A 26,021-nucleotide genomic window follows, 5' to 3' on the forward strand; every position below is an offset into this window, starting at 1 on the left:
TTACATAATTCTGCCTGAATTCACCGCTCGTGATTGTTTTCCATTTCGTTCTATAGAAATCAACCTAGAAGTAACCAAAATATAATGCCTTCAAACTTCAAAATTCAAGACTCTAGAGTCCAGTTGACAGATTTCACTACCTGCAATTTTACAAAACGATTTACTGCAGCTTTTTTCATTCGATACTGCGAGATCAAGTGAGGTCACGGATATTTGAAACATCAAACGCTAAATCAAATCAAGACTAGAACATATTTTCACTAGATCACCACCTCATTTATCACGCTCATAGGCAGAATAATGGCGAGGAATATTTGCTGGAAGTCAGTGCTTCCTCTGAACAGCCTCCGTAGTGCACCTGGAAGTACTTTGTATACTCCTTGGTCTGTCGCGTAAGCGCTTCCACTGTCAACAGACCCCCGTCAAAAGAAAGCAAGGACAGGGAATTAACATCCGGGAGGCCCAATGCAAAAGTGTCAAGGAGAGGTGTAATCGTCGATACACGATCCAAGGGCTTATCTGATGATAATATCTCAATTTCATCTGTCTGTAACTCAAGAGATTGGCCTGTATCTTCGATGCTTTCAATGGTTTGAGCCGAATCTACAGAGTTCGGATCGAGAGAAAACTCTTCTGGAGGCTGATACAGTTCGTGGTGGACTGTCACCAGGGATGATGCTCTGAGACCTGGGAAGGAGGGATAAAGCATGTAGTATCCCCTAGAGCGCATCATTTCCAGAAGATATTCCATGAAAGCTGGATACCGTTTGGATATCAGCTTTTCTTGAGAGAGAACACTTGCTTTGCTCTCTAGGACTTCAAGACGATTAGACAGGAATGAGTGGAACTCAACCCATTTGTCACCGAAGTACAAAGCGGCATTGCTATTTGGAGCTTGCCAGAGGAATAATGGAAAATTTTCCTGCTCGGTTTTGCCCGAGTTGAAAGTAGATCGCAGCTCCGGGGGACTGAACGGCTCATTCTTAGCTGAGGGACTCAAAGATGGCAGTTCCAGTGCAATTCCCAATAGATTCGATGATATTTGGTGATGCAGCTGTGCATTAGCAGACTGCTTATAGGTGAGGATGTTGTACTTGAGGTAGTGGTAAAATGACGGGGCTAACTCCGCCTGCGGAGACAAGATAAGCAGATGGGATGAGTTGGGATTTATGGGATAGAAGGCTTCCACTATCCGGAAAGAGGACTCTACCGGGTCCATGTAGTGTGGTTGAATGCGCCGTCTGATAGCGATTCGTCCTGAGAGTTGACGAAGTCCATCCAAGTGCTGTAAAAAGCCGAGAATTTGCGAGTCTACCGATGGTGGAAGTTCTATGGTCAACCGGACTTGTGATCCAAGATAATCAGCGGCATCCAATGATCGGATGAGTCTAATCAAGGATCCCGATGATTCGGTGTCGTGGACAACGATATCAACTTGTATGTCATTCCAAGCTGTTCCAAGCTCGTTAGCCTTAAGTCGAAAAGATGTGGTAGGGTAAATTTCTTACACTGAAGAGCGGTGCTATCAATAGAGGCGATCCACATCAGGTCTCTCGAAGCAGTCGGGAGAGCGATGTGCTGAGTGCCAGTATACCGTTTATGGGCCGCAAGTCCTGACCAGAAGAAATTGTCCTCCCATGATGGTTGCTGGGTAATAATGACTTCCGGGGCAATGTATGTGTGTAGAAATCCGAGAGCACTAGCGACTGATCGTTCTATTCGTGAGTTCGTAGACTGGGCCGCAAAGTCTGGTCTACCGTCTGTTTACACGAGGTCAGCATTTATGAGTGTTTTATATGGCAGAGGTAAAACTAACCATGCCAGACTATAGGACATTCTTCATCTGTAATTCCATTAACCTGCTTAATACCCTCAATGGATACTTCCTCCTTTCCCATCACGACAAAATGGACGCGATTCAGTTTTTCTCGCCCCATTCGACAGGCTAGTGGTAGCAAATCCGAGACACTACGAAGGTTGGAGCCCGCAAACAGAACAGCTTGGCTAGGGGTATTATCCGCATGCTTCTTATGTGGAAGAGAATGAGCCAGCTCATTGAATTTGATCTTCCCATCATACGATGAGCTACCCACGCTATTAAATCCCGGTGGTTGTTCCTGCGCCTGTAGTGGAATCTCGGGTTTTGGCTTAGTGGGTGACGAATACCCTAAGCCTTCGTTTCTCAGTCTCGCTAACTCGGGGTTGTACCGTTCGATGGCTGGGGCAAGGTCGGTTGGCATGTTCTTGAAGAATTCATAGAGAAACACAAGGGCAATTAGTGCGATGATGATTCGCCGAGGGCGAGGAACTTTCGCATTTTGTATAGATCGAAAGCGGGTCTTCTCAGAAACTCGATGGTCGTCGTCCTTTTTGCCTAGCTCTTCATCGACGTCTAGAGGGATCTTTGCGCGCACCATTGCATGAACGGCTCTAGTGGAGCCACAATATCAACTCAGGACATTTAGAATAGCCGTGTTCAATCGAAAGCTGCCCGGGGCACAGAATATGCAGATGATCCTCGGAGCAAAGGGGGTCTTCTTGCGGAGTGCCGTTCCCACAGACAATGATGTACTTATCGCCTTATCCTTATCGCCAATGCTGCCCGCTTTATTACCTACTCCACTCACGACACGAAAACGCGAGGAGGATCTTTAAACACGATGGAAGACATGATGGAAATAGATCCATCAGATTTTCGTGGCACGAAGCGCCCTATTGACGAGGTTGAAGTCTTAGAGCCTGCCAAGCCAAAGAGAATCAAGGTATGATCGCTTACTACCTCACTCTGTATACCTACTAAGTTGATTTCTAGGCTCTAGATCCCGACGTCGTCAATAAGATCGCCGCCGGAGAGATTATTGTGGCTCCTATGCACGCCTTGAAGGAGCTCATCGAAAACGCCGTTGATGCGGGCTCTACATCGATTGAGGTTCTAGTGAAGGAGGGAGGACTGAAGTTGCTACAAATCACAGACAATGGGCACGGCATTGATGTAAGTGAATCGGACCTGTGTTTTCAGGAATTATACAACTTGCTGACTCTATCCAGCGGGATGACATGCCGATACTTTGCGAGAGATTCACAACATCTAAACTCAAGGATTTTGAAGATCTTTCTTCAATCGGTACATACGGTTTCCGAGGCGAAGCACTCGCCAGTATCAGTCATATTGCCCATTTAACTGTGACCACAAAGACCGCTGGCTCAAGTTGTGCCTGGCGAGCACATTACGGTGCTGGAAAACTGGTCCCTGCAAAACCGGGGCAGAGTGCATCTCCCAAGGCGATAGCTGGAAGGGGTGGAACACAGATCACGGTAAGAAAAAATTGAATACCAATGATCCAAGAAAGGTTGGTACTAAAGCATGAAAAGGTCGAAGATCTATTCTATAATATTCCCACCCGTCGTCGTGCCTTTCGCTCCGCAAGCGAAGAGTATGCTAAGATCCTCGATGTGGTTGGCCGGTATTCTGTGCACTGCGCCGGCGTTGCCTTCTCTTGTCGCAAGCACGGTGATTCTGGAGTCAGCATCTCGACACCATCAAGTGCAAACACCATCGACCGAATTCGCCAGATTCATGGTAGCGCAGTTGCAAGCGAACTGGTTGAGTTCAAAGTATTAGACGAAAAGCTTGGATTCCGTGCCTCCGGGTTAGCGACCAATGCGAATTATCATGTCAAGAAGACGGGAATTCTCCTTTTTATCAATCACCGTGCCGTAGAGTCAACGGCTATAAAACGTGCTGTCGAGCAGACTTATTCCACATTTCTACCCAAGGGTGGACATCCTTTTGTTTATCTTGATCTGGAGATCGAGCCGCATCGCGTAGATGTGAATGTCCATCCAACGAAACGAGAGGTAAACTTCCTCAATGAGGACGAAATCGTCGACATGGTTTGCACTGAAATCAGATCCAAGCTTGTACAGGTCGACTCAAGCCGCACATTCCTGACGCAAAGTCTCTTGCCGGGAGTGCAGACCATTGAAACGATCCAACTTGATAACGGTGGCTCTTCAGATGGAGTGACAAATACAAAGTCAGCAAGCACTCCCAAAACACCAGCAACAGTCAAAAAACCATATGAAAACAACCTGGTCCGCACAGACTCCAAAGTCCGCAAAATCACCTCCATGCTTACACCAGTCGCAATTTCCTCGCCTTCACTAAATGGACTAAACAAATCTGGAAATGCAGAGCCAATACCAGATGACGGCCTCCAGTACGAGACCACAGACCGACAACCCCTCCGCATCGCCCTCTCCTCAGTCAAAAATCTCCGCAGCATAGTCCGCACCACAATGCACAACACCCTTACAGAGATGTTTGCATCGCACACATACGTGGGGGTAGTGGACGAGCAACGACGTCTAGCAGCAATACAATCTGGCATAAAGCTCTACCTAGTCGATTACGGGCTCGCATGTAATGAATTCTTTTACCAAGTCGGACTAACAGACTTCGGGAACTTCGGCACCATAAAACTCGAACCACCACCCAAACTTGTCGATCTCCTACAAATAGGAGCAGAAGCAGAGCAACAAAACCATAATTGTAACGACAAAGAAGCCGAGAATATATTTTCTGACGCTGCGGAAATCGTTGCCCGTACTCTCATTGAGCGTCGGGAGATGCTGGACGAATACTTCTCGCTCAAGGTTAGCGCAGATGGCGAGTTACTCACCATACCACTACTGTTAAAAGGATACGTTCCCTCGCTGGCGAAGCTACCTAGATTCCTGCTTCGACTGGGTCCGTACGTGGAATGGTCTAACGAGGAAGACTGTTTCCACACTTTCCTGCGTGAGCTGGCTGCCTTTTATACACCGGAACAGTTACCTGTTTCTCCGTCAAAATCTGCAGAGAGTTCAAATCCAGATGTCCCTGCGATTGAGGAAGATGTCTTCATTGTCACACGACGGGCACAGATGATTCGGATGTTGGAGTATGATGTCTTCCCGGCGCTGCGTGCGAGGCTGGTGGCTACATCCCGGATGCTGCGTGGTGTGGTAGAGGTCGCTGATCTCAAGGGTCTTTATAGGGTGTTTGAGCGGTGCTAGCTGCCAGGAGTAATATTGTACTGAATGGATCGTATCTTCAAATATGGACAACATCAATTGATCCATATTTCCAGAGCTTGATTAACACAATGCAAAGTCTACCTTGGCAGCTTTAGTATCAATAACTTCCGATACAAGATAGATAAATCTACCTAGCTGTAAAGGGTTATGTGAAGTCTACTCGATTCTGAATGGCTAATTTTAAGAAGAGGAAAATGGCCACCAGGTAATGTTATGAAGAAAAACAACTGAAGATGGGACCCTACAAGTAGATAGACTTCAATGGTATCCATATAGAGAAATTAAAATATTGAATGAAGGAAAATGGGAAAGCCCTGAAGGATCAAAGAGGTGAGGAATGAAAAATAGTCTTGTTCCATACACCAGTGAAATGTTATGAGCATGAAAGGTGAATCATTCACCTAAACGCCGAACTTGAAAAAAGATCCCCCTTGAAGTCGTCTTGCTTGTAGAGGTCATAGCATAAAGGTCATCAAATAAAACCAACCGAATAATATCCGGAAAAAATCAATGCGAAAAGAGAAGATGTTCTCGGGTATTTGACTGCAATAAAAAAATTGTAAAGGAGGAATTGAAAGATTTCGGCTGCATGGAATCGTCGCTATGAAGCGAAGCAAACCGGGTGGGTGGAAGTACCCTTTTATGTTTTAGGTCCTTGCGTATGGCTTGTTGAGCAAGGCTATCTCGTGGCAGACGGATGCCCACTCTAGCTCACGTTTGAGAGGAATTTTGCGTTTGCGCATTTGAAGCTCTTCCCATTGCAAAAGCTCGTAACTGTGAGGTCATGTTAGATTCTATTCTCGCCAACTATGGGTAAGTGACCTACACAAAGCGTAAATGAGGCTGAATGATCACATTAAGGCGTCGAGCACGGACAAAGCAGCTAGAATGAAGTCAGTCATAGTGTCATAGGAACTCAAATCTTCGATCAAGGGTACATACTAAGCTCGAGCGAACGAGAGGCTCATGGCCTGCATCACTTCAGCAATACAGATGGTGGCAGACCGGGAAACACCGACGCGGCAATGAACCAGTGTGGCACTACCATCATGCTTGCAATTTTCTGCAGAAAAATTAGTCAAGTACAGAGCAGATTTCAAGATTGTTTCTTACCAATAAACTTCAAGCATCGAGCAAATTCCGGGGATAGGGGGTCGATACCATTGTCTTGTACATCATCGATGTACAACAGACTTTCTTGTCCCCAAACAGCACGTTCCTCCTTGCTCCAATTCAACGGCTCACCAACACTCAGAACTTGCCGGATTCCAAGTTCCCACAACATCTCTGGGTTGTTGGCATGGTTGATATTACCAAGGTAAAGGTATGGCATAATGCGACTGGGCAAGGAACCGTCTACAGTACCGAACCAGCTAGGTTCCCAGATATGCGTAGAGTTGGAAGTGATTGGAGCCGGAGATTCCTGCAGAATACGAGGCTGAACAAGCTTCAGAAGCTGCATGTCAATGGGATAAGCGAAAAAGTTTCGCTTCTTTTCACAATGCAATCTCATCCAAGCTTCATGAACGGGAACATTTTGAGCAAACATGAAGTATGCAACAGCAAGCAATGAGCTCTCTGTGTATCCATCGGGACAATGGATGAGCACCTTGCGTGGCTTCAATTCCGAGTGACTGATGCTCAGGCCCATACCGCTGTCTTTTTCCTGTGCCTCTGCAGGCTCATCAGGGTTGGCAAGGTAGTAAATCCAACGAAGGGTGGAGATGAGGTCCTGCACTTCTCGATTATTTTCTGATTTTTCCGATGGAAGCACGATAGCGCCCGAAGAGGGGAAATCCATGCGCTGGGGGCCATCTTCAAGTTTTTTATCAATCATGGAAAGGTATCGAGGACCAGGGATGCTAGACAGATCGTTTGTTTCAATCATCAGGTCGTATGTAACCTCCTTTGATGCTTCACCTCCTGATTTCAACATCCAGTCAGGCGTCGGACCAAGCCAGACATTTTTTGAGATTTCCGACGCTTTCGCCATACTACGCATCTCAAATTTTTCGCATTGACCTACAAAAAAGGTTAGTAATTGAAACCAGCAAGGGCCCACTAGTACTTACCAAAGTCGGTGACCTGGCCGGTAGTCTCACCCATTGAATTAACAGCCACCAAATGTGGGAACTTCTTCTCAAAATCGGTGAAGGAGCCTAGATTCACATCAGCATTTAGATATCAGTCCATGATATTTCAGGTCTACACGCACTCGTCAGCACAAAGCAGTTGTAAGGTGGGTGCTCGTGCAGAGGATCGTATTTGTTTTGCCAGGCTTTCTGAGCCACTCCGAACCTCTCTGCCAACTTGATAAGTTCCGATTGTTGGACACTATCCTCCCCGTAGATGACGATATCTGACAAGGTCGCCATTTTGGAGGTTTGTATATCAAAGTTCCGAACAGAGAATCCCTCCAACAGCCCGTCCGCAACCATAAAGCGGTCTCTGATGGAGATCACCTCATCAGGGCCCACAGCACCATTAATGCGCGCTTTGCGCAGGTCCCCGCCCAGTTTGACCAATGTGATACCTCGCCAGCACTTGGGCGTTCTACGAACCCGATGACCACGTTTGCGGCCCAAGAAGAAACCCAACTGTAGGTGGTTGTCGGGATGAAGGCCGTGAATCCACGGGAACATTTGTTCAGGATCAGGCAAAGGCAGCGATGCCTGGTGATTGAGTGCGGCAGAAAGAGTTTCGGCATCGATGGCAAATATCGGTGATGAAGCAGGTGTCAGGCGAGTTGATTGATCGGGGGAGATAAGAAGTGAAGAGGGTTTGGCAGAATCTTGAGAATCTGACGAATGGTAAGAAAATGGAGAACTTGAAGACTCTGGAGATGACTCTGGCGAAGGTCCCGCGGGGCACACAGGCAAGTGTCTCGAGACTGGACTTTGTCGAGGTACGGCATTGACCGCAAGTGATGGAGCCATGGGAGATGTAGGAGGTGGGGTTGAATGGCGCAGAGAATGCTGCTGTTGAACAATTACGGTTGTCATTGTGGAAGAAAAAAAGGGCCGACGGGTGTTCAGGTGGTTTGATGTGTTTGAACAATACCATCGATTGTTGTAGGATAATAAAGGTAGAGATATCACGATTCCATCCTTTTTACAAGACAGCGTGTAATAAGTATTTAAATCCTTAGTTAAGATATGAACGGTTTAGATTTGATTAAATGGAGTAGAAGAATAAAGGTGGAGTGGAGGTGAACTAGAACAGGTCAAAAAGAAAGGGAAGGAAGAGGGTTAAAAAATAAGAAAATAGTCACGCAAGGGGGGGGGGGTATGAATGAGCCGGAGTACAAATGGAAGGTTTAAGTAATAAAATACATTCCAGTCTATCTGAGATGATTACACTCTTATCGGCCCATATGTTCGTCATATCTGAACTCCTCCACTCGACTTGGAACTTCCCAACTCCACAGATCTCCACTGTATGGATCTAGTTTGCGCCTCCTTCTTTTCTCCATCTCAGAGATCAGATATCAGATATCTTTGAACTTCATATTCACCCCGTAGTACCCGTATCAGTGCGTTGCGCTCGGGTATATCCATGGACTAACCCTTTCTTGGCCACCAATCACTGGTAGGATCCAGTTCAATGACGATGAGATTCATATATATCCCTTTTTGGTTCCGAACTGTTATCCACTCGGCTTTGAGACCTTCAAACTGGCTCCACTTAGCGCCTCCAACTCATCCCAATACTGACGAATCGTGTTACTGCCAAAAACCGTTCCCCCGCACATACAACTTGGATAAGAAAAAAAAGTATCTTTTCCGGTTTCCTTGGAACGCCTACAAACTCAATTTATTATAATGAAATGGATTCAGGACAGAGTACGAACTACCCGGTATATGAGTACATGCTGTTTCAACCATTTCACATTGGGACAATCCCGATGGATACTGGTAAGCAATGAAAATGACAAAATATATATATAAGAACCCCCCCCCATGTGATCCGTCCATCACCCTATTCGTCAGACTAATTATGCAGATGCCCAAGAGATGTCCTACCACGATCCTAACCACAGAGCCGGTGCCCAAAAGCAACCCCAAGATATTAACGTGACACAACAAGATGGCGGGGCTCTTACTGGTAGACCCCTCGCATAGCACTTGCTATCTCGACCATACACAAACGAGAAGATAAATACTAGGCAAGGCTCATCTTTGGGCCCTTATCTTCATCCGATATTTCCCATCATTCAGCCATCGGAGAGACCTATCACTTACTCAAATGATCAATGACTTCTCACACCTAGGGGATACCCGTCTTCATTACCCGAAGACTTGCTTTGTGTTTTAGGAGACAACGCCATTGCTGTCGCTGATGGCGAGACGAACAACTTTTATCCTAGCTGTAGAATAACCTATTCCGTCCGCATACATGGAACAAATGCGTTCACAGGATCGACAGTTTATAAAAGACCTATGATATGTAAATCCTGCACCTCGTCGGGTGGACACAGGAATACGGAGTACTTGAAACTTGGATACACCACGTTCGATGTTATTCAACTCAAGTAGCAGCAACCATATGAGAGCTTCATCGTAATTAATACCGCCTGACCCGTGTAACTACCCAAATTTCTTTTCTTAAAACCTTGGCTCTTACCTGAACAAACCCTGAAGTAGAAGACGCGTTGTGGCTACCTGATATTCACCTTGGTACATGGCGCTAAATTCTCTCATTTGGTACCTACGTACTCCGTACCTGTTGCCTGAGATCTAGGCCCTTAGTACCTAGGTTTAATGCGTCTTAACCATCGATGATCTCGAGATCAGATCCATAACAGACTTGAATGCTGGAGAGAGCTGAGTGGCTAAAAACTGGGATGTTCAAAAGGACTTAAGGCTCTAAGTTTTATCCCAAGAAGTTCAAGTTTCACATGGAAGTTTATCACCCTTGATTTAAGCCATACAGGACTCTGGAGACCTCCTCAAGTGAAAGCTTCCATGTGATTATACGCTTTAAATTATTGTGCCATAATACTGTGCCGCTTATGATGCTGTCCTGACCTAGCTAAGTTCCAGGTAAGCTCCGGAAAATGTTTCCGCCACATTAAATTAGAGTTACTAGAATGATGTCCCATAGTTGATGTTCTGTTTATAATATTACTAGCCTACCGGTGTAGTATATCGGCTATCCATTTTTAATCAACCGTGAGCAATCACTTTTATAGATCTGTGCTCGATAAATATCCTTATCGATAAGAAACTATCCCGGGCGGTGAGCTTATGACGAAAGGCTCACCTGGCAGATGTTCCTCATGGATCCCCATATCAACAATCCTGCTCTTTCCTCCTACTCCACCCGGCGCCGTACTTTGTCTTGATCAAATCACGCGTGCGTGTGACGACAGGGATTGAGCAACTATCTGACAGGCAATCCTTCCCTGGCCCAGCCCCAAATTTGTGTCCTTCCCTTGGCGGGGTTAATCATCGGCTCCACCCCGGCGACTTGAAACATACCATCGATCTCATGATGGCGATGAACTTCGTGACATTCAACCAGGACTACAGCTACCTGGCTGTAGGTGAGATACCTCTTGAGCTCCACCATTTGATTGAGTGGAAATAAATGCCTTATCTAACATATACCAGCCACCTCCAAAGGCTTCCGAATATTCACTACAGACCCGTTCGCCAAGAGCTATGAAACCAAAGAGGGAAATATTGCCTTGATTGAGATGCTCTTCTCGACCTCTTTGGTCGCACTTATTCTCTCGCCCCGTCGATTACAGATCACAAACACAAAGGTTTGTTCGAGTCTACCTCAAAGGGCCAATATGTGTCTAACTGATAGCTTTGTCTATAGCGCCAATGCACAATATGCGAGTTAACTTTCCCGACTACTGTTTTGGCCGTCAGGCTTAACCGCAAACGACTTGTCATCGTTTTGGAGGACCAAATCTACCTGTATGATATCCAGACTATGAAGCTTTTATCGACAATCGACACATCCCCCAATCCTAATGGTATGTCTATATATCCTTACACGAGGAGAAGTTCTGACTCTTATTGACTAGCTCTTTGCACCTTGGCTCCATCATCCGATAATTGCTATATGGCATATCCATTACCGCAAAAAGCCCCCGCGACAGTCAAGCAACCAGCCCATGCTCCGCCTGGAACGACTCATGTCTCACCTACAAATGGAGACGTCCTAATTTTCGACTCTTTGAAGCTCGAGGCTATCAACGTCATTGAAGCTCACCGGTCTCCACTAGCCTGCATTACCCTCAACAGCGACGGAACTCTACTTGCAACTGCCTCAGATAAAGGAACTATCATCCGTGTCTTTTCGGTTCCTGATGGCCACAAACTGTACCAGTTCCGACGCGGTTCTATGCCATCCAAAATCTTCAGCATGTCATTTAACACCACATCGACTCTTCTCTGCGTCTCCTCATCTACCGATACCATCCATCTCTTCAAACTAAGTCAACAAGGACCGTCATCTGATGGCTCTTCAGCGCATTCTCCAATAGGTCGTGACCAATCAGTCCGAGGAAGTCATTTTGGAAATTTGCGTGACGATGAAGAGGGGGAGGAGAGCTCCGATTTAGAACCTAGAAAGCACAGCGGCACCTTTATGGGTATGATCCGCCGGACATCCCAGAATGTTGGAGGAGTAGTGGCTGCTAAGGTGGGCGGCTACCTTCCCAAAGGCGTGAGTGAGATGTGGGAGCCGGCACGTGATTTTGCATGGTTCAAGTTGCCCCGAACTAGTCAGGCAGCTGGAAGCAATAGTGCCGGTACTCTCCGAAGTGTGGTAGCAATGAGCAGCAATACTCCCCAAGTCATGGTTGTGACCAGTGACGGAAACTTTTATGTTTTCAACATTGACTTGTCCAAGGGCGGAGAGGGTACCCTCACCAAACAGTATTCGTATGTCTGAGAAGTCATTCTCTTATTATCATATCATATCATGCTAATTCTACTTAGGGTTATCGACTCAACAGACAGACTGGGTGGGATGGAGTATTGAATTAGGACTACGATCCTCAGGTCTATAACGGTTCCTCTCTATTTGCCTTTGATGTACAAAGGAACGATAATCACTCTTACATCGCCTTGCTCCATCCACGGACATTGCAACTCGGCGTCCATTACTATGGATCTCCTTTCATCCGCATGGCTTTACGGATCTCCCCTCTACTCACTTTTTCCAACCAAGATTCACCAAGATTCCCCCCTTATCCGAGCGCTCGCGTTTTTCGCTTTCTATTGCAGCGATATGAGTCGTGTTTGATCTTCCTTTTTTACTAGGCTCGCTGGCGGGGTTTTCTCTTGTTGACTACTTGCGACGCTTGATATCCACTATCTTGAGCAATATGAGCTTAATAATAAACGAACATGTCTCGGGTGTAATGTAAATATATCGATGAATGAGGTTCCACCGGATGTTTACCAGAGTCTAGAGCAAACCTCTCTCGACTCATCGGAGAAGAGAAGATTATCACACCTCAAATTCCAGATCAACAGCCCAAGTCAAGTACTCATGAACGTGCAACCGACCAGTGCCAAGCCCATCACAGGCACTTCTTTGCACTTTATGCTTCTTAAATCGTTATCGCAAGTTCTGTTATTTGACGCATATATCGGCTACAGCACCTACGCGATCCAGGCCTTGAGGAATCTCAATGCTGGAATCAACAGTGGTTGTCAAACACCCAAGGTTGATTTGAGCAACGCGTATTCTGGAGCTAGAGGAACTCTCGAAAATTGGGAGCAATAAATACAACGCGGAGCATTTTCCTCGCAGCGCTCGTGATACTGCACCGAGCAGGAAAAGGCCCAGAAGTCGCTCTCCATCAAAATCAAACCCATTAAGGCATAAGCATTTTTCAAACGAGTACGCTCAAGATGAGCCGAGTAACCCACCTCCATATGTACAACTTCAAGAAGCATTTCCTCCCACGAACCCTATAAATTATCACTCGGAGATCCTTGCTGCACACACAAACAGTGATTACGCTCCGTCGCCAGTCCTTGCTCTCCTCGATGACGATGAATTCATTCCCGAGACCCCTCCAAAACCAAGTGGAGGCGTTGGCGCGCATAACATTATCTACGACCCTTTAATCGAAACAGCCAATCCCCTCATCGACTCCAAAGATAATACGCTTCGAGCATCGATGACTTCATGGATTCTGACTATGAAGAGAGTCGATAGCGACTTTTTTTAAAGCTCCCCGACTCTAACCTGTCCTAATGTCCCTTGCGGGTGCAGCAGCAAAACATGATAGGGAGCAATTCATCAAAGCTAAAGCCCGAGGCACTACCATAGTCTTGGCAAAAGATGCTGCTGCAACCATCATCGGCCAGCAAGCTCACGCCAACCAGGAAATTCCCAATCTGCTGCATGAACAGGAAATGTTGACTGCGTGGATGTACGGGCTAGATCTCAACACCGATCTAGTCATGCTCCCGATTTTGCGAGCCATGGCTCTCTGGGCTGTTGCGCATAAAACACATACCAATAAGAACCTTACAGTAGACCATATTGATGACTTCAAAGGCGCGGAACTAGAAAAGAGGTTCAGACTATGTGAGGCTGAGTGTATTGCGGAATTCTATACACATCTTGTATCGAGGAAGGAAGCTTAGTCTATAGCATAAATTCGACCATTTTATCTTCATTGTCTCCGTTAGTTCTATTGTTGTCGATACTGTGTAGTAAGCTTAAATCAATCACCTTATCCTACGTGAAAGATTTTCTTTTCCATTTCTTGACTTTCCTATTCTATTCTAATAGAGTTCTGAGCATGGTGCACCTAGGATTTCTCTTAATAGTTATATTTGCGGCCACGTTTTTCTGCGATACAATATTTTTCTGGAGACCAGTCAACTTGCAATATTCGCTGTCAGCTGCCTCTCTCTCACACACACACACCACACACACACACACTTTCTCTCATCTCTAGAGTGCATAGATGGTATATCTTCCAGTCAGTCCTCCGGCGATTCTCCCCCATCGTTGATCAACACCGCATCTACATTTGGGAATTATTCACCATGATTGGCTGTCACATCGGGCGACAGTTGCATACAGGCTTTGCCTCATTCAGCTCGTATCAGCCAACCAATCCATTTTTAACTTACCCCTCTCTCAGCGAGAATCTCACATAAGATGTGAGTGAATCTTTCCTCTGTTTCTGTCGTCGTTCATAGTTTCTGTGCAGCGGTCGCCAGTTGATACATGAAACTTCTAGATTTGCCCACCATCACAGGTACGAAGCACCTGCCCAAAGTTACTTTCCGGAAAACCAACTCCTGGCCACGATGTCTGACCCCAAGGAATACACTATCGGATGGATCTGTGCCATTAGTACGGAATTTACTGCGGCACAAAACTTTCTTGATGTAAAGCACCAAGTACCAGAAGATTTAGCTCCAGCTGACAATAACGCCTATGCTGTAGGCCTTATTGGAAAGCACAAAGTCGTCATTGCAGTCTTACCCGATGGGGAGTACGGTCTATCTTCTGCAACAGGTGTAGCAAAAGACATGTTGCATAGCTTTCCAAACATCAAGGTCGGTCTGATGGTCGGCATCGGTGGCGGTGCACCGAGTGCAAAACGTGATATTCGCCTGGGGGATGTGGTGGTTAGTGCTTCCCGCGATGGAAAGGGAGGCGTTTTCCAGTATGACTTTGGCAAAACCATCCAAAATCAAAGTTTCCAATCGACAGGAGTTCTCAACCAGTCACCGGTATCTTTAAGGACAGCCCTCAACGTATTGCAAAGTGACTACGAGAGCGACGGGCATCAGATTCAAGAATCTATTGACAGTATCTTGGAGAAGAAGCCGAGACTACGAAAAAAATACCAGCACCCGGACCGGAACAGTGACAGGTTATATCGGAGCGAATTTGTCCACCCTGAGAACAATGATGGCAGCTGTCTGGTGGTATGTGGAGATGAGCTATCTCGCCTACTAAGACGGGAAGAACGATCAGACGATGTGGATGATCCAACGATTCACTATGGGCTTATTGCTTCCTCAAACCAGCTCATGAAGGATGCCTGTATTCGGGATAGACTTGCTGCAGAAAGAAATGTCCTTTGCTTCGAGATGGAAGCCGCGGGGCTCATGAACCATTTTCCGTGTATTGTGATTCGTGGAATATGCGACTACTCAGACTCACATAAGAACAAGGAGTGGCAAGGGTATGCAGCAATGGTGGCCGCAGCCTACGCAAAAGACCTACTCCTTAGGGTCCACCCAAACAGAATTGAGGCTGAGAAGAGAATTGGTGATGCTCTGTCTAGTTAGTTTAACGTGAAGTGTAACCTCTATGTTCCTCGGTGTTAATTTTGCTATTTTATTAGGCCTCGATATAGTTGCACAGAAGCAGCTTGCGCTACAAGAGGATATTTTTAAGCATACGCTTTCAGAAAAGGAAAAAGAATGTCTTCAATTGTTTCGCCATCCCACAAATACCGAAGGTACGGGATACGAATGGTATAAGGACCGAGTGGAAACTCGAGTTGAGGGTACTTGCGAGTGGTTTCTTAACCATGACCATTTCCAGAAATGGCTGAACGAAGATTCAGGACCATTGCTGGTCTCCGCAGATCCCGGCTGTGGAAAATCTGTCTTGGCAAAATACCTTGTTGATGATATACTGACGAAATCGTCATCAATCATCTGCTACTTCTTTTTTAAGGATCAAGATCAGAATACAGTTAGCCAAGCAATTTGCGCTATTCTCCACCAGCTATTCTCGAATAACCCATCTCTTATCAAGCATGCCATAGAGGAATTCCAGAAAAACGGGCAGACTCTGGTCAAACTGATAGGATCTCTTTGGAGTATCTTTGAAAAGGCCACAAAAGATCCTCAGGCTACACCTGTGATCGTTGTTCTAGATGCTCTAGACGAATGCGCTGAATCAGAATTCAGGGACCTTATGCTGAACATCAAGCGTCAAGTTCATGGGGCCCAGTCGGATAACCGGAAACTGAAGTTCCTTCTCACAAGCCGCCCGTATGATCGCATAACTGACAAGTTCAGAGATCTTCGGGATGATTTCCCATTTATCCATATTCCAGGAGAGGAAGAGTCAGAAACTATCAGTAAAGAAATTGGCCATGTCATCCAATCCCGAGTGAGTCAGCTATCAAATGAGAAGGGCCTCTCAAGTGATGTTCAAGCTTACTTAGCTCTTAAGTTAAGTGAAGTTGTTCATCGAACATACCTTTGGATATACCTTCTGTTTGAAGACCTCCAGAGAAGGAATTTCGTAAAGACAATTAAAGGAATCAATCGCATGTTCGCAAGTCTGCCGAAAAACGTCTATGATGCATATGAGCGAATCCTCGATAGATCGGAAGACCAACTCTTGGCTCGCCAAGCCTTAAGCATTATACTTGTAGCGAAGCGCCCAATGACTATTTCTGAAATGAATGTTGCATTGGCTATTGATGATGAAACAAAGTCTTTCGATGATCTCGATTTAGAGAAAGAAGTAGACTTTATATCACGCCTAAGAACATCATGTGGGCTATTTGTTTCGGTTTATCATGATAGGATTTATTTACTCCATCAAAGTGCTCGGGAGTTTTTGGCTGCAGATATGCTATTACCTGTGATGAACCATTCATGTCCATTGTGGCAGCATTCTTTTGCTAGCAAAGACTCACATCGAATCCTGGCAAAAATTTGTGTGGCTTACCTCGATCTGCTCAACAATGAAAAAGTTTCCACGGAAATAGTGGGAGAAGATGTTTTCCAAAAGCAAATGCATCCTTTTCTCGAATACTCTGCACTGGAATGGGGCAATCATTACCGCGAAGCTTGCATTGCTACTGATAGAAATATCACGTCTGCCACAATACGCATAAGTTCCCCGGACTCAAGAGCTTGGTCAGCCTGGTTTAAATTGTTTTGGGAGTCAGAAGAGAGAATACCATCAGACAGAATCACCGGTATCATGATATGCTCGTATATGGGGCTTGGAAACATTGTCAAGCTGCTTCTTGAGAAGGGTGCGGATCTTGAGACAAAGGATACAGATGGCTGGACACCACTATCGCAGGCTTCTAGGAATGGCCATGAGACTGTTGTCAAGCTGCTTCTTGAGAAGGGTGCGGATCTTGAGACAAAGGATACATATGGCTGGACACCACTATCGCAGGCTTCTGAAAATGGCCATGAGACTGTTGTCAAGCTGCTTCTTGAGAAGGGTGCGGATCTTGAGACAAAGGATACAGAATATGGCTGGACACCACTATCGCAGGCTTCTAGGAATGGCCATGAGACTGTTGTCAAGCTGCTTCTTGAGAAGAATGCGGATCTTGAGACAAAGGATACAGAATATGGCCAGACACCACTATCGTGGGCTTCGGTAAGTGGCCATGAGACTGTTGTCAAGCTGCTTCTTGAGAAGGGTGCGGATCTTGAGACAAAGGATACAGAATATGGCCAGACACCACTATCGCAGGCTTCTAGGAATGGCCATGAGACTGTTGTCAAGCTGCTTCTTGAGAAGAATGCGGATCTTGAGACAAAGGATAAATATGGCCAGACACCACTATCGTGGGCTTCGGAAAGTGGCCATGAGACTGTTGTCAAGCTGCTTCTTGAGAAGGGTGCGGATCTTGAGACAAAGGATACAGAATATGGCCAGACACCACTATCGCAGGCTTCTAGGACTGGCCATGAGACTGTTGTCAAGCTGCTTCTTGAGAAGAATGCGGATCTTGAGACAAAGGATAAATATGGCCAGACACCACTATCGTGGGCTTCGGAAAGTGGCCATGAGACTGTTGTCAAGCTGCTTCTTGAGAAGGGTGCGGATCTTGAGACAAAGGATACATATGGCTGGACACCACTATCGCAGGCTTCGGAAAGTGGCCATGAGACTGTTGTCAAGCTGCTTCTTGAGAAGGGTGCGGATCTTGAGACAAAGGATAAATATGGCTGGACACCACTATCGCGGGCTTCTGAACATGGCCATGAGACTGTTGTCAAGCTGCTTCTTGAGAAGGGTGCGGATCTTGAGACAAAGGATACATATGGCTGGACACCACTATCGCGGGCATCTGGGAATGGGCATGAGACTGTTGTCAAGCTGCTTCTTGAGAAGGGTGCGGATCTTGAGACAAAGGATACAGAATATGGCCAGACACCACTATCGCGGGCTTCTGAAAATGGGCATGAGACTGTTGTTAAGCTGCTTCTTGAGAAGGGTGCGGATCTTGAGACAAAGGATACATATGGCTGGACACCACTATCGCGGGCTTCTAGGAATGGGCATGAGACTGTTGTCAAGCTGCTTCTTGAGAAGGGTGCGGATCTTGAGACAAAGGATACATATAGTCGGACACCACTATCGTGGGCTTCTAGGAATGGCCATGAGACTGTTGTCAAGCTGCTTCTTGAGAAGGGTGCGGATCTTGAGACAAAGGATACAGATGGCTGGACACCACTATCGCAGGCTTCTAGGAATGGCCATGAGACTGTTGTCAAGCTGCTTCTTGAGAAGGGTGCGGATCTTGAGACAAAGGATACATATGGCTGGACACCACTATCGCAGGCTTCTGAAAATGGCCATGAGACTGTTGTCAAGCTGCTTCTTGAGAAGGGTGCGGATCTTGAGACAAAGGATACAGAATATGGCCAGACACCACTATCGCAGGCTTCTAGGAATGGCCATGAGACTGTTGTCAAGCTGCTTCTTGAGAAGAATGCGGATCTTGAGACAAAGGATACAAAATATGGCCAGACACCACTATCGTGGGCTTCTAGGAATGGCCATGAGACTGTTGTCAAGCTGCTTCTTGAGAAGGGTGCGGATCTTGAGACAAAGGATAAATATGGCTGGACACCACTATCGCGGGCTTCTGAACATGGCCATGAGACTGTTGTCAAGCTGCTTCTTGAGAAGGGTGCGGATCTTGAGACAAAGGATACATATGGCTGGACACCACTATCGCGGGCATCTGGGAATGGGCATGAGACTGTTGTCAAGCTGCTTCTTGAGAAGGGTGCGGATCTTGAGACAAAGGATACAGAATATGGCCAGACACCACTATCGCGGGCTTCTGAAAATGGGCATGAGACTGTTGTTAAGCTGCTTCTTGAGAAGGGTGCGGATCTTGAGACAAAGGATACATATGGCTGGACACCACTATCGCGGGCTTCTAGGAATGGGCATGAGACTGTTGTCAAGCTGCTTCTTGAGAAGGGTGCGGATCTTGAGACAAAGGATACATATAGTCGGACACCACTATCGTGGGCTTCTGAAAATGGCCATGAGACTGTTGTCAAGCTGCTTCTTGAGAAGGGTGCGGATCTTGAGACAAAGGATACAGAATATGGCCAGACACCACTATCGTGGGCTTCGGAAAATGGCCATGAGACTGTTGTCAAGCTGCTTCTTGAGAAGGGTGCGGATCTTGAGACAAAGTATACAGAATATGGCCAGACACCACTATCGTGGGCTTCGGAAAATGGCCATGAGACTGTTGTCAAGCTGCTTCTTGAGAAGGGTGCGGATCTTGAGACAAAGGATACAAAATATGGCCAGACACCACTATCGTGGGCTTCGGAAAGTGGCCATGAGACTGTTGTCAAGCTGCTTCTTGAGAAGGGTGCGAATCTTGAGACAAAGGATACAGAATATGGCTGGACACCACTATCGCAGGCTTCTAGGAATGGCCATGAGACTGTTGTCAAGCTGCTTCTTGAGAAGGGTGCGGATCTTGAGACAAAGGATAAATATGGCTGGACACCACTATCGCGGGCTTCTGAACATGGCCATGAGACTGTTGTCAAGCTGCTTCTTGAGAAGGGTGCGGATCTTGAGACAAAGGATACAGAATATGGCTGGACACCACTATCGCAGGCTTCTAGGAATGGCCATGAGACTGTTGTCAAGCTGCTTCTTGAGAAGGGTGCGGACTTTGAGACAAAGTATATATGGCTAGATACCACTATTCTAGGCTTCTAGGACTGGAAATGAGACTGTTGTCAAGCTACTTCTTAAGAAGAATGCGGATCTTGAGGTAAGGATAGAAGAATAAAGATTGAATCCGTTGAGGCCTGTTCATAAAGATGGCCAGGCACCACTATTGTTGGCTTCTAAGAATAGACATGAGACTGTTGTCAAGATACTCCGTGAGCAGGGTCTGGAGCGGGCTTTAAGACAATGGCGGGCCTTAAGTTAATGGATATAGATGGCCGGACACCACTTTTGTGGGTTTCTGAGAATGGGTATATGACTTCTCTCAGACTGCTTCTTTAGAAGGGGTCGAAATTTGAATTTGGTCCATTATGGAAAAACTCCGAAAAAAGAAAATATCTTCAATAGAGCCGTAGTGAGTCATCCGTTATTTATTCACAACTGACCAGTGCTTACGATTTGGCATCCAGGAAAGCATTCCAAAAATTAGAGCATATTTCGAATGCCGACAACGCAATGATACGCTTGTAGCCACGTATAAGTAGCATGTAAGGATAACTGTACTGGACATCTTGATCAGTAATATGCATCAAGGTCGATAAAACTTAGGAAGGAACAAATGGTCAAATAATTGGATTGATATCAACATGTATTCACGCTCCAACATGGCAGGCACCGCGCCAAAATCCCAGTTTTGACTAGATTTTTATTGGACCGAAACATACGCAATTTTCGGTCGTAAAGTGCTGATCTGTATATGGCATGTGGAAAATTGACTGGCACATTTTGAGGAAAGCTTGTCGGCTCAGTCGGTATTCTTCCTGCCCTCAATCGTAAGATGTTAAAAATAGAAACGCGAGATATCTGTATCGTATTAGTATGGGGATCTAGCTTATCTCTTTTGCGAATAACATCGATTGACGCATGCTTCAGAACGGATTACACTAGCTGTATTACTCCAATATAGCGTGTTTTTAGTGTGTAGTTTGAGCTCGGGGAATTATTTTGTTGTTTATGGACTCAGGTCTTGATATCGTCGAGGAAACTGTCGACAGTCTCGTCATCTCCCAAGTGAAGAGTGATTTCGCCAAACTCGGAATTTGCTTGTGCGTATGCTCTGTAGCTTTTCCGCCGCGGAATGTGGGATAATATGCTAGAAAGTACCGTCATCGAGTATTACATTAAGAATATGAGTTGTGGCACCAAAATTGCCAATAACAAGGAGCGCAGAAGGACTAGCAGATGGGTGGATTTTTCTGTGAGGCTGGCAAGCATGGCTACTATTGATTCTTGGCTTGAAGATGCCGATTCCACTTCCAGTTTGTCAGAACAACACTTGAATTAATCTTCAAAGTTCAATTTTGGTGGAATGATGTGGACCGCTATGTATTTACCTCTCCTACTAGACTGCACAACAACGACAGCAGACAGTGAAAATGAGAGAGATGAGAAGAAAATACGCAATGCACCAGATCTCAGCTTGGCTGATAAATCAATCGCAACAATGGAAATTCCTTGAGTGAAGATAACTCATCTGTCACTGAGACTGTAATTCAACTCATTCTTGGATATAGAATATTTTAAGATTAGTCCAAGGACTTTACTAACGTAGAGGGAGCAGTAGACTCGCAGGCACCGCAGATCTGAACCGACTGAGCAGCTTGATTCGTGGATTCCAACCCTAAGATAACCTTTCAATAATAAATTAGAAAGAAACAGAAGAAAGAAAGTTGAGTGGGGATATTTACATAACAACTACTTTTTGTCTTGTTTTCTTACTGCCTTAAAGCTAGGGACAGTGTTTATTCTTCTATCTTCTGATATCATTAACATCATCCTGTTAGAAATGCGTATGACTAAAATCCAGGAAGCGAATTTGAGTGAATATGTCATCCCGGGTCGATCTTTCGGCTCGATCCGTGCAGACTAGACCCAGTTCGGTTTTTAAAGTGGAGTCTGGATCAGCGACACCGGACGAATCTGTTTGGCTTTGCGTTTCATTTAGAGCTTATTATCCGGTAATTCGGTGACCTTCTGATCTCCTGTGGTCTTTATGATGCACTGTTAGGAAGTAGGCGATAAATTATTATTTAGTGGAAAGATCTCAAGAGCGACTGGGCCCTTGACTCTCTCATACTAGGCAATGATATTAAATGGTGGATATTACTGCATATTCAATAATTCGACATAAAATGCATCAGATATGTGATCATGACTCTATATTCAATTATATGTCTAGGTGTAATCCCTCTTTGTAATTCCTGTGACCATATTTCCGCTCACTTTCTAGCGGCTGAGTCCGAGTCATTTTTCTGGTAGGACTCTGACAGTGATTTCACAGCTTTGATAAGACATCAATGTTCTATCTTTTGCGGAGCTGGCAGATGGTGTGGGATAACATATGAATCTCCAGGGCTCCTACTTATCTATGATCCTTCCCAACTTCATACTGTAACGGCCACACTGTCTCGATTATATTTAGTTGCTGAGTTTAGGATATTTACTATGCCATGATAGACTTCGCTGCAAGAGCCGTGCGAAATCATCCTTCTTAGATGAAGAGTTTTCATGGTCTTAGTGCTAGCTTCATGTGCTGAACTGGAATTCTGTAATTCCTTGTTGGCTCGATTCCAAGGTTCCCTTAGCACCCCTTCTTGATGTACTCGATGGCAGCAACGGCCTCCTCAGCCTTGTGGGCGAGCATGGGACCGAAGGTAACGTCACCGATCACACGGATGTGAGACTCCTTGGTACGGTACTCCTGGTCGATAACGAGACGGCCGCGCTCGTCCTTGTCAATGCCAATGTTCTCAAGACCCAGACCCTCGGTGTAAGGGCGACGGCCGATAGCGACCAGCACAACATCAGCCTCCAAGGTCTCCTCCTTTCCGCCCTTAGCGGCCTCAACGTCGAGAGTGATGAGGGCACCGCTGTCGTCCCCCTTCACAACCTTAGTTCCGGTCTTGAACTTGATGCCTTGCTTGGCAAGGATCTTCTGTGACTGCTTGGCGATCTCAGCATCCATACCGGGTCCACCGATGGCGCCCAGGAACTCAACAACGGTAACCTCAGCACCGAGACGAGACCAGACGGAGGCCTATAATAAGAACAGGTTAGAAGTTCGCGCTTTCACATTGGGAGTTTGAATATCCTACCATCTCAAGACCGATAATACAACCACCAATGACGACCATCTTCTTGGGGACCTCCTGGAGAGAAAGAGCACCAGTGCTGGAGATGATGCGCTTCTCATCGATGTTCAGGCCGGGGAAGGGAGTGGCCTCGGAGCCAGTGGCAATAATAATGTTCTTTCCACGGACGGTCTGCTCACCACCATCGAGCAGGTCAACCTTGACAGTGTTGGCATCAACGAACGATCCAGCACCCTTGACGTACTCAACGTTGTTCTTCTTCAAGAGGTACTCAATACCCTTGGTGAGACCGTCAACGGAAGCGTCCTTGGCCTTGAGCATCTGAGCCAGGTTAAGCTTAACTTCACCGACCTCGATACCGCGCTTCTGGGTATCGTGAAGGATCTGGTGGTAAAGATGGGAGCTGTTGAGGAGGGACTTGGAAGGGATACATCCGACGTTCAAGCAGGTACCGCCGAGCTTTCCACGCTTCTCGATACAGACGGTCTGTAGAAAGAGTTCAATGTTAGCATTTTCCAGATCGGGGAAAAGATAGCTGCGCAATGCAGTAGCATTCATCATACCTTCAGACCTTCCTGTCCAGCCTTGATAGCAGCGACGTAACCAGCGACACCACCACCAATGATAACAACATCGTGATCACATATGTAGCCTTTGTTGTTCAATACCAATTGATATAACTACTCTACATGTGCTACAAGAATCTTTTATTAGATCAAACTACAATATAAGTCCTCGACTTCCTGTGCTTTCTCACGAAAAAAGAACAAATGACTCCTGAGAAGAAATCGGTATTGTCAGTTACATTTTATTGATTGCGTGATTATTCTGACATGTGAAAGATCGATCTCAGAGCTACTCTCACCTTCATCTGGTACTGCAGAGGAGCAATCCAGATCCCGACTGCCTCGCCTTGAGTCAGAGAATCTTACTGCAAGTGCGGCGACAAGCAGAATCTCAAACACAAGTCCATCTAGGCCTCACTCTGATGATTTTCAAGGAAACGAGATTATCAATCGAGATTCATACCCACAAGGCTATGGCTCACAAGTAATTTCCAGTCCTGTTTTGGCTTCGGCATGGAAGACTTCACCAGATTCTTTGGAGAAGGTAATAGCGAGGTCACAGCACCAATTCCCCCAGGTATGTTGAAACTAATCTGAGAGCTCTCATGAATCACACTTATTCTTATTATAGATAATCTGGATGAACGGAAACCTTCTCCAGCAAATCCATAAGTTCACAACATACTGTGGGACATATATCCCTACTTCTTTAGACGATGTCTATATGGACTTCATCGTGGAGGATATTCAAAAAAGGGAAATATTTGTTAGATGGAAAGTCCTTGAGCCATTACAATTAGGAGCCCTGGAACAGTCTGAAGACGAGAATTACCGTGGGCAGCTCCGCAGTGCCTACACTCTGGTAAGCCCGGAAATAAAGGGACTTTTCTGGAATTCTTATCGAAGAGAAATAATGCTCGCTGAGCGGAGCATTGTCTGAGAGCAGTTGCACATCAATGGACGTATGTAGCTTGAAGTTCAAAAACATAATTCATCTCCTAGATTAACTCAACCACTGTTAAAAACATTCGAAGAGGGTAAGCTATTATATGAGTTCAGCTCTCTTTAAAGATTGGCTCAGTACATTTTACTCGCTACAATTATAGCTAGCCTTGCAGCTTTATTTTTTTACTTTGTGAGCGGAATTTTTACCCATCCGTGTGCTCGCTAGCTATTGTTGGGACATGATTCAAAAAATACGGAGGAGTGTACTTTCGAGTGTCCTGAGATATTTGAGAGTGCTCTGTCATTGAAATGTAAGAGCTTGGAGGAAGAGAAAAGACTATTCCAATTCCATCTGCCCTAAGTATCGATCGATCATTAATCCAAAGATTCCGGATCTTCCACCTCCTGCTGGAGCCAGGATTCGACAGCAAGTATATAATGTTGCGCAGCGGCAAGAGCATCGATTTCTGGCAGAAACCAATCTTGCGAGGATCTGTTCTCAATTTGCTCCAATCGCCACCCTTACTTGTCGGTATAGCTAGACCAGAGGGAGACTTAGAAGATGCGTCGCACTAACTTACACCTTTATCTTCATTCTTTGCCGTTTCATCCACGTGATCAATTATTCATCAAACATTCTAGCAAGCGGAGAATAAAAAACGGCCAGCATATACAGTGAAAGGGAGGGATGCCTTTCTGAATATATCTCTTGATTGACTAGTTTAAAGCCTTTCGCTATTTCACTATCAAAATCGAGATTTCAGATTCGTGTCAAACAGCGCGTCTTGAATTCTTCATCCTAGTTTTGAAGCAATTCTCTCATATTCAGATCTACATATGGGGTCAAAATTGCTGTTATCTTTTTGCTATTAATTTTCATACTAAAGATTAGATAACTGATATTCTCGTCAAAACTGTTTTTTGAATTAGTCACTATAGCAACCTTCTTATCTACTTGCAAATGAGAAAATTAGGAAGCAAGTCTGGCCTGTTTCAAGTGACAGTATAGAGCCTATCGTAAGCTGGAATTGGAGTGGTGTATATTGTCTTAGCCTGAGGTTCTAAAACAGAGCTTTTTACGAAGCATAAAGAGAGTAGCTTTATTGGGGTTACCTCCCAGCGCCTACAGCCTCACGTGATGTCTACACCGACATTACTGAGGATCTCCGCCTCTACGACTGCCTCACGAGAGTCAGTTCTTGCCTCACGAGAGTGATTTGCTTGCCTACACAGGTAGTTCATCATCTCTTGCGCAGTCAAGTCTCGATTTTGTCCCTCCCGCCTCCCCTCTGTATAGACATGTGCATGGGTTGGGTATGGGTCAAAATTCATACCCATACCCAACCCATCAGGGGTA

The 26,021-nt window shown here is 45.7% G+C and overlaps 9 protein-coding genes across 9 annotated transcripts; 6 read left to right on the forward strand and 3 right to left on the reverse strand.

Moving 5' to 3' along the window:
• Positions 1–286: 286 nt before the first annotated feature.
• Positions 287–2,417, reverse strand: N7495_005245 (uncharacterized protein; the record flags this gene model as incomplete). The annotated part of the gene is made up of 3 exons (XM_057207896.1): positions 287–1,452; positions 1,509–1,760; positions 1,817–2,417. 3 exons carry the CDS (start codon positions 2,415–2,417, stop codon positions 287–289), a joined length of 2,019 nt encoding a protein of 672 aa, XP_057061670.1.
• Positions 2,418–2,660: 243 nt separating this feature from the next.
• On the forward strand, positions 2,661–5,058 carry N7495_005246 (mismatch repair ATPase MLH1; the record flags this gene model as incomplete). The annotated part of the gene is made up of 4 exons (XM_057207897.1): positions 2,661–2,762; positions 2,813–2,992; positions 3,049–3,315; positions 3,373–5,058. The coding sequence occupies 4 exons, from the start codon at positions 2,661–2,663 to the stop codon at positions 5,056–5,058; spliced, it is 2,235 nt and encodes a 744-aa protein (XP_057061671.1).
• Positions 5,059–5,726: 668 nt separating this feature from the next.
• pps1 (tyrosine/serine/threonine protein phosphatase PPS1) lies at positions 5,727–8,081 on the reverse strand (the record flags this gene model as incomplete). Its single annotated transcript, XM_057207898.1, has 5 exons — positions 5,727–5,853; positions 6,022–6,142; positions 6,193–7,101; positions 7,152–7,238; positions 7,295–8,081. The coding sequence occupies 5 exons, from the start codon at positions 8,079–8,081 to the stop codon at positions 5,727–5,729; spliced, it is 2,031 nt and encodes a 676-aa protein (XP_057061672.1).
• Positions 8,082–10,569: 2,488 nt separating this feature from the next.
• On the forward strand, positions 10,570–12,078 carry N7495_005248 (phosphoinositide binding protein ATG18; the record flags this gene model as incomplete). The annotated part of the gene is made up of 5 exons (XM_057207899.1): positions 10,570–10,624; positions 10,692–10,846; positions 10,906–11,065; positions 11,117–11,978; positions 12,036–12,078. The coding sequence occupies 5 exons, from the start codon at positions 10,570–10,572 to the stop codon at positions 12,076–12,078; spliced, it is 1,275 nt and encodes a 424-aa protein (XP_057061673.1).
• A 396-nt stretch (positions 12,079–12,474) lies between these two features.
• Positions 12,475–12,828, forward strand: N7495_005249 (uncharacterized protein; the record flags this gene model as incomplete). Its single annotated transcript, XM_057207900.1, has 1 exon — positions 12,475–12,828. One exon carries the CDS (start codon positions 12,475–12,477, stop codon positions 12,826–12,828), a length of 354 nt encoding a protein of 117 aa, XP_057061674.1.
• Positions 12,829–13,304: 476 nt separating this feature from the next.
• On the forward strand, positions 13,305–13,700 carry N7495_005250 (uncharacterized protein; the record flags this gene model as incomplete). Its single annotated transcript, XM_057207901.1, has 1 exon — positions 13,305–13,700. One exon carries the CDS (start codon positions 13,305–13,307, stop codon positions 13,698–13,700), a length of 396 nt encoding a protein of 131 aa, XP_057061675.1.
• A 675-nt stretch (positions 13,701–14,375) lies between these two features.
• Positions 14,376–20,049, forward strand: N7495_005251 (uncharacterized protein; the record flags this gene model as incomplete). The annotated part of the gene is made up of 2 exons (XM_057207902.1): positions 14,376–15,363; positions 15,437–20,049. The coding sequence occupies 2 exons, from the start codon at positions 14,376–14,378 to the stop codon at positions 20,047–20,049; spliced, it is 5,601 nt and encodes a 1,866-aa protein (XP_057061676.1).
• A 966-nt stretch (positions 20,050–21,015) lies between these two features.
• Positions 21,016–21,346, forward strand: N7495_005252 (uncharacterized protein; the record flags this gene model as incomplete). Its single annotated transcript, XM_057207903.1, is given in 2 exon segments — positions 21,016–21,111; positions 21,125–21,346. The coding sequence occupies 2 exon segments, from the start codon at positions 21,016–21,018 to the stop codon at positions 21,344–21,346; spliced, it is 318 nt and encodes a 105-aa protein (XP_057061677.1).
• Positions 21,347–22,642: 1,296 nt separating this feature from the next.
• N7495_005253 (dihydrolipoyl dehydrogenase family protein) lies at positions 22,643–24,234 on the reverse strand (the record flags this gene model as incomplete). The annotated part of the gene is made up of 4 exons (XM_057207904.1): positions 22,643–23,098; positions 23,157–23,639; positions 23,717–23,805; positions 24,183–24,234. 4 exons carry the CDS (start codon positions 24,232–24,234, stop codon positions 22,643–22,645), a joined length of 1,080 nt encoding a protein of 359 aa, XP_057061678.1.
• Between the last annotated feature and the right edge of the window lie 1,787 nt (positions 24,235–26,021).

The sequence above is a fragment of the Penicillium taxi genome (assembly GCF_028828555.1).
Source record: "Penicillium taxi strain IBT 34144 chromosome Unknown utg000004l_segment0_segment0, whole genome shotgun sequence".
NCBI lineage: Eukaryota > Fungi > Ascomycota > Eurotiomycetes > Eurotiales > Aspergillaceae > Penicillium > Penicillium taxi.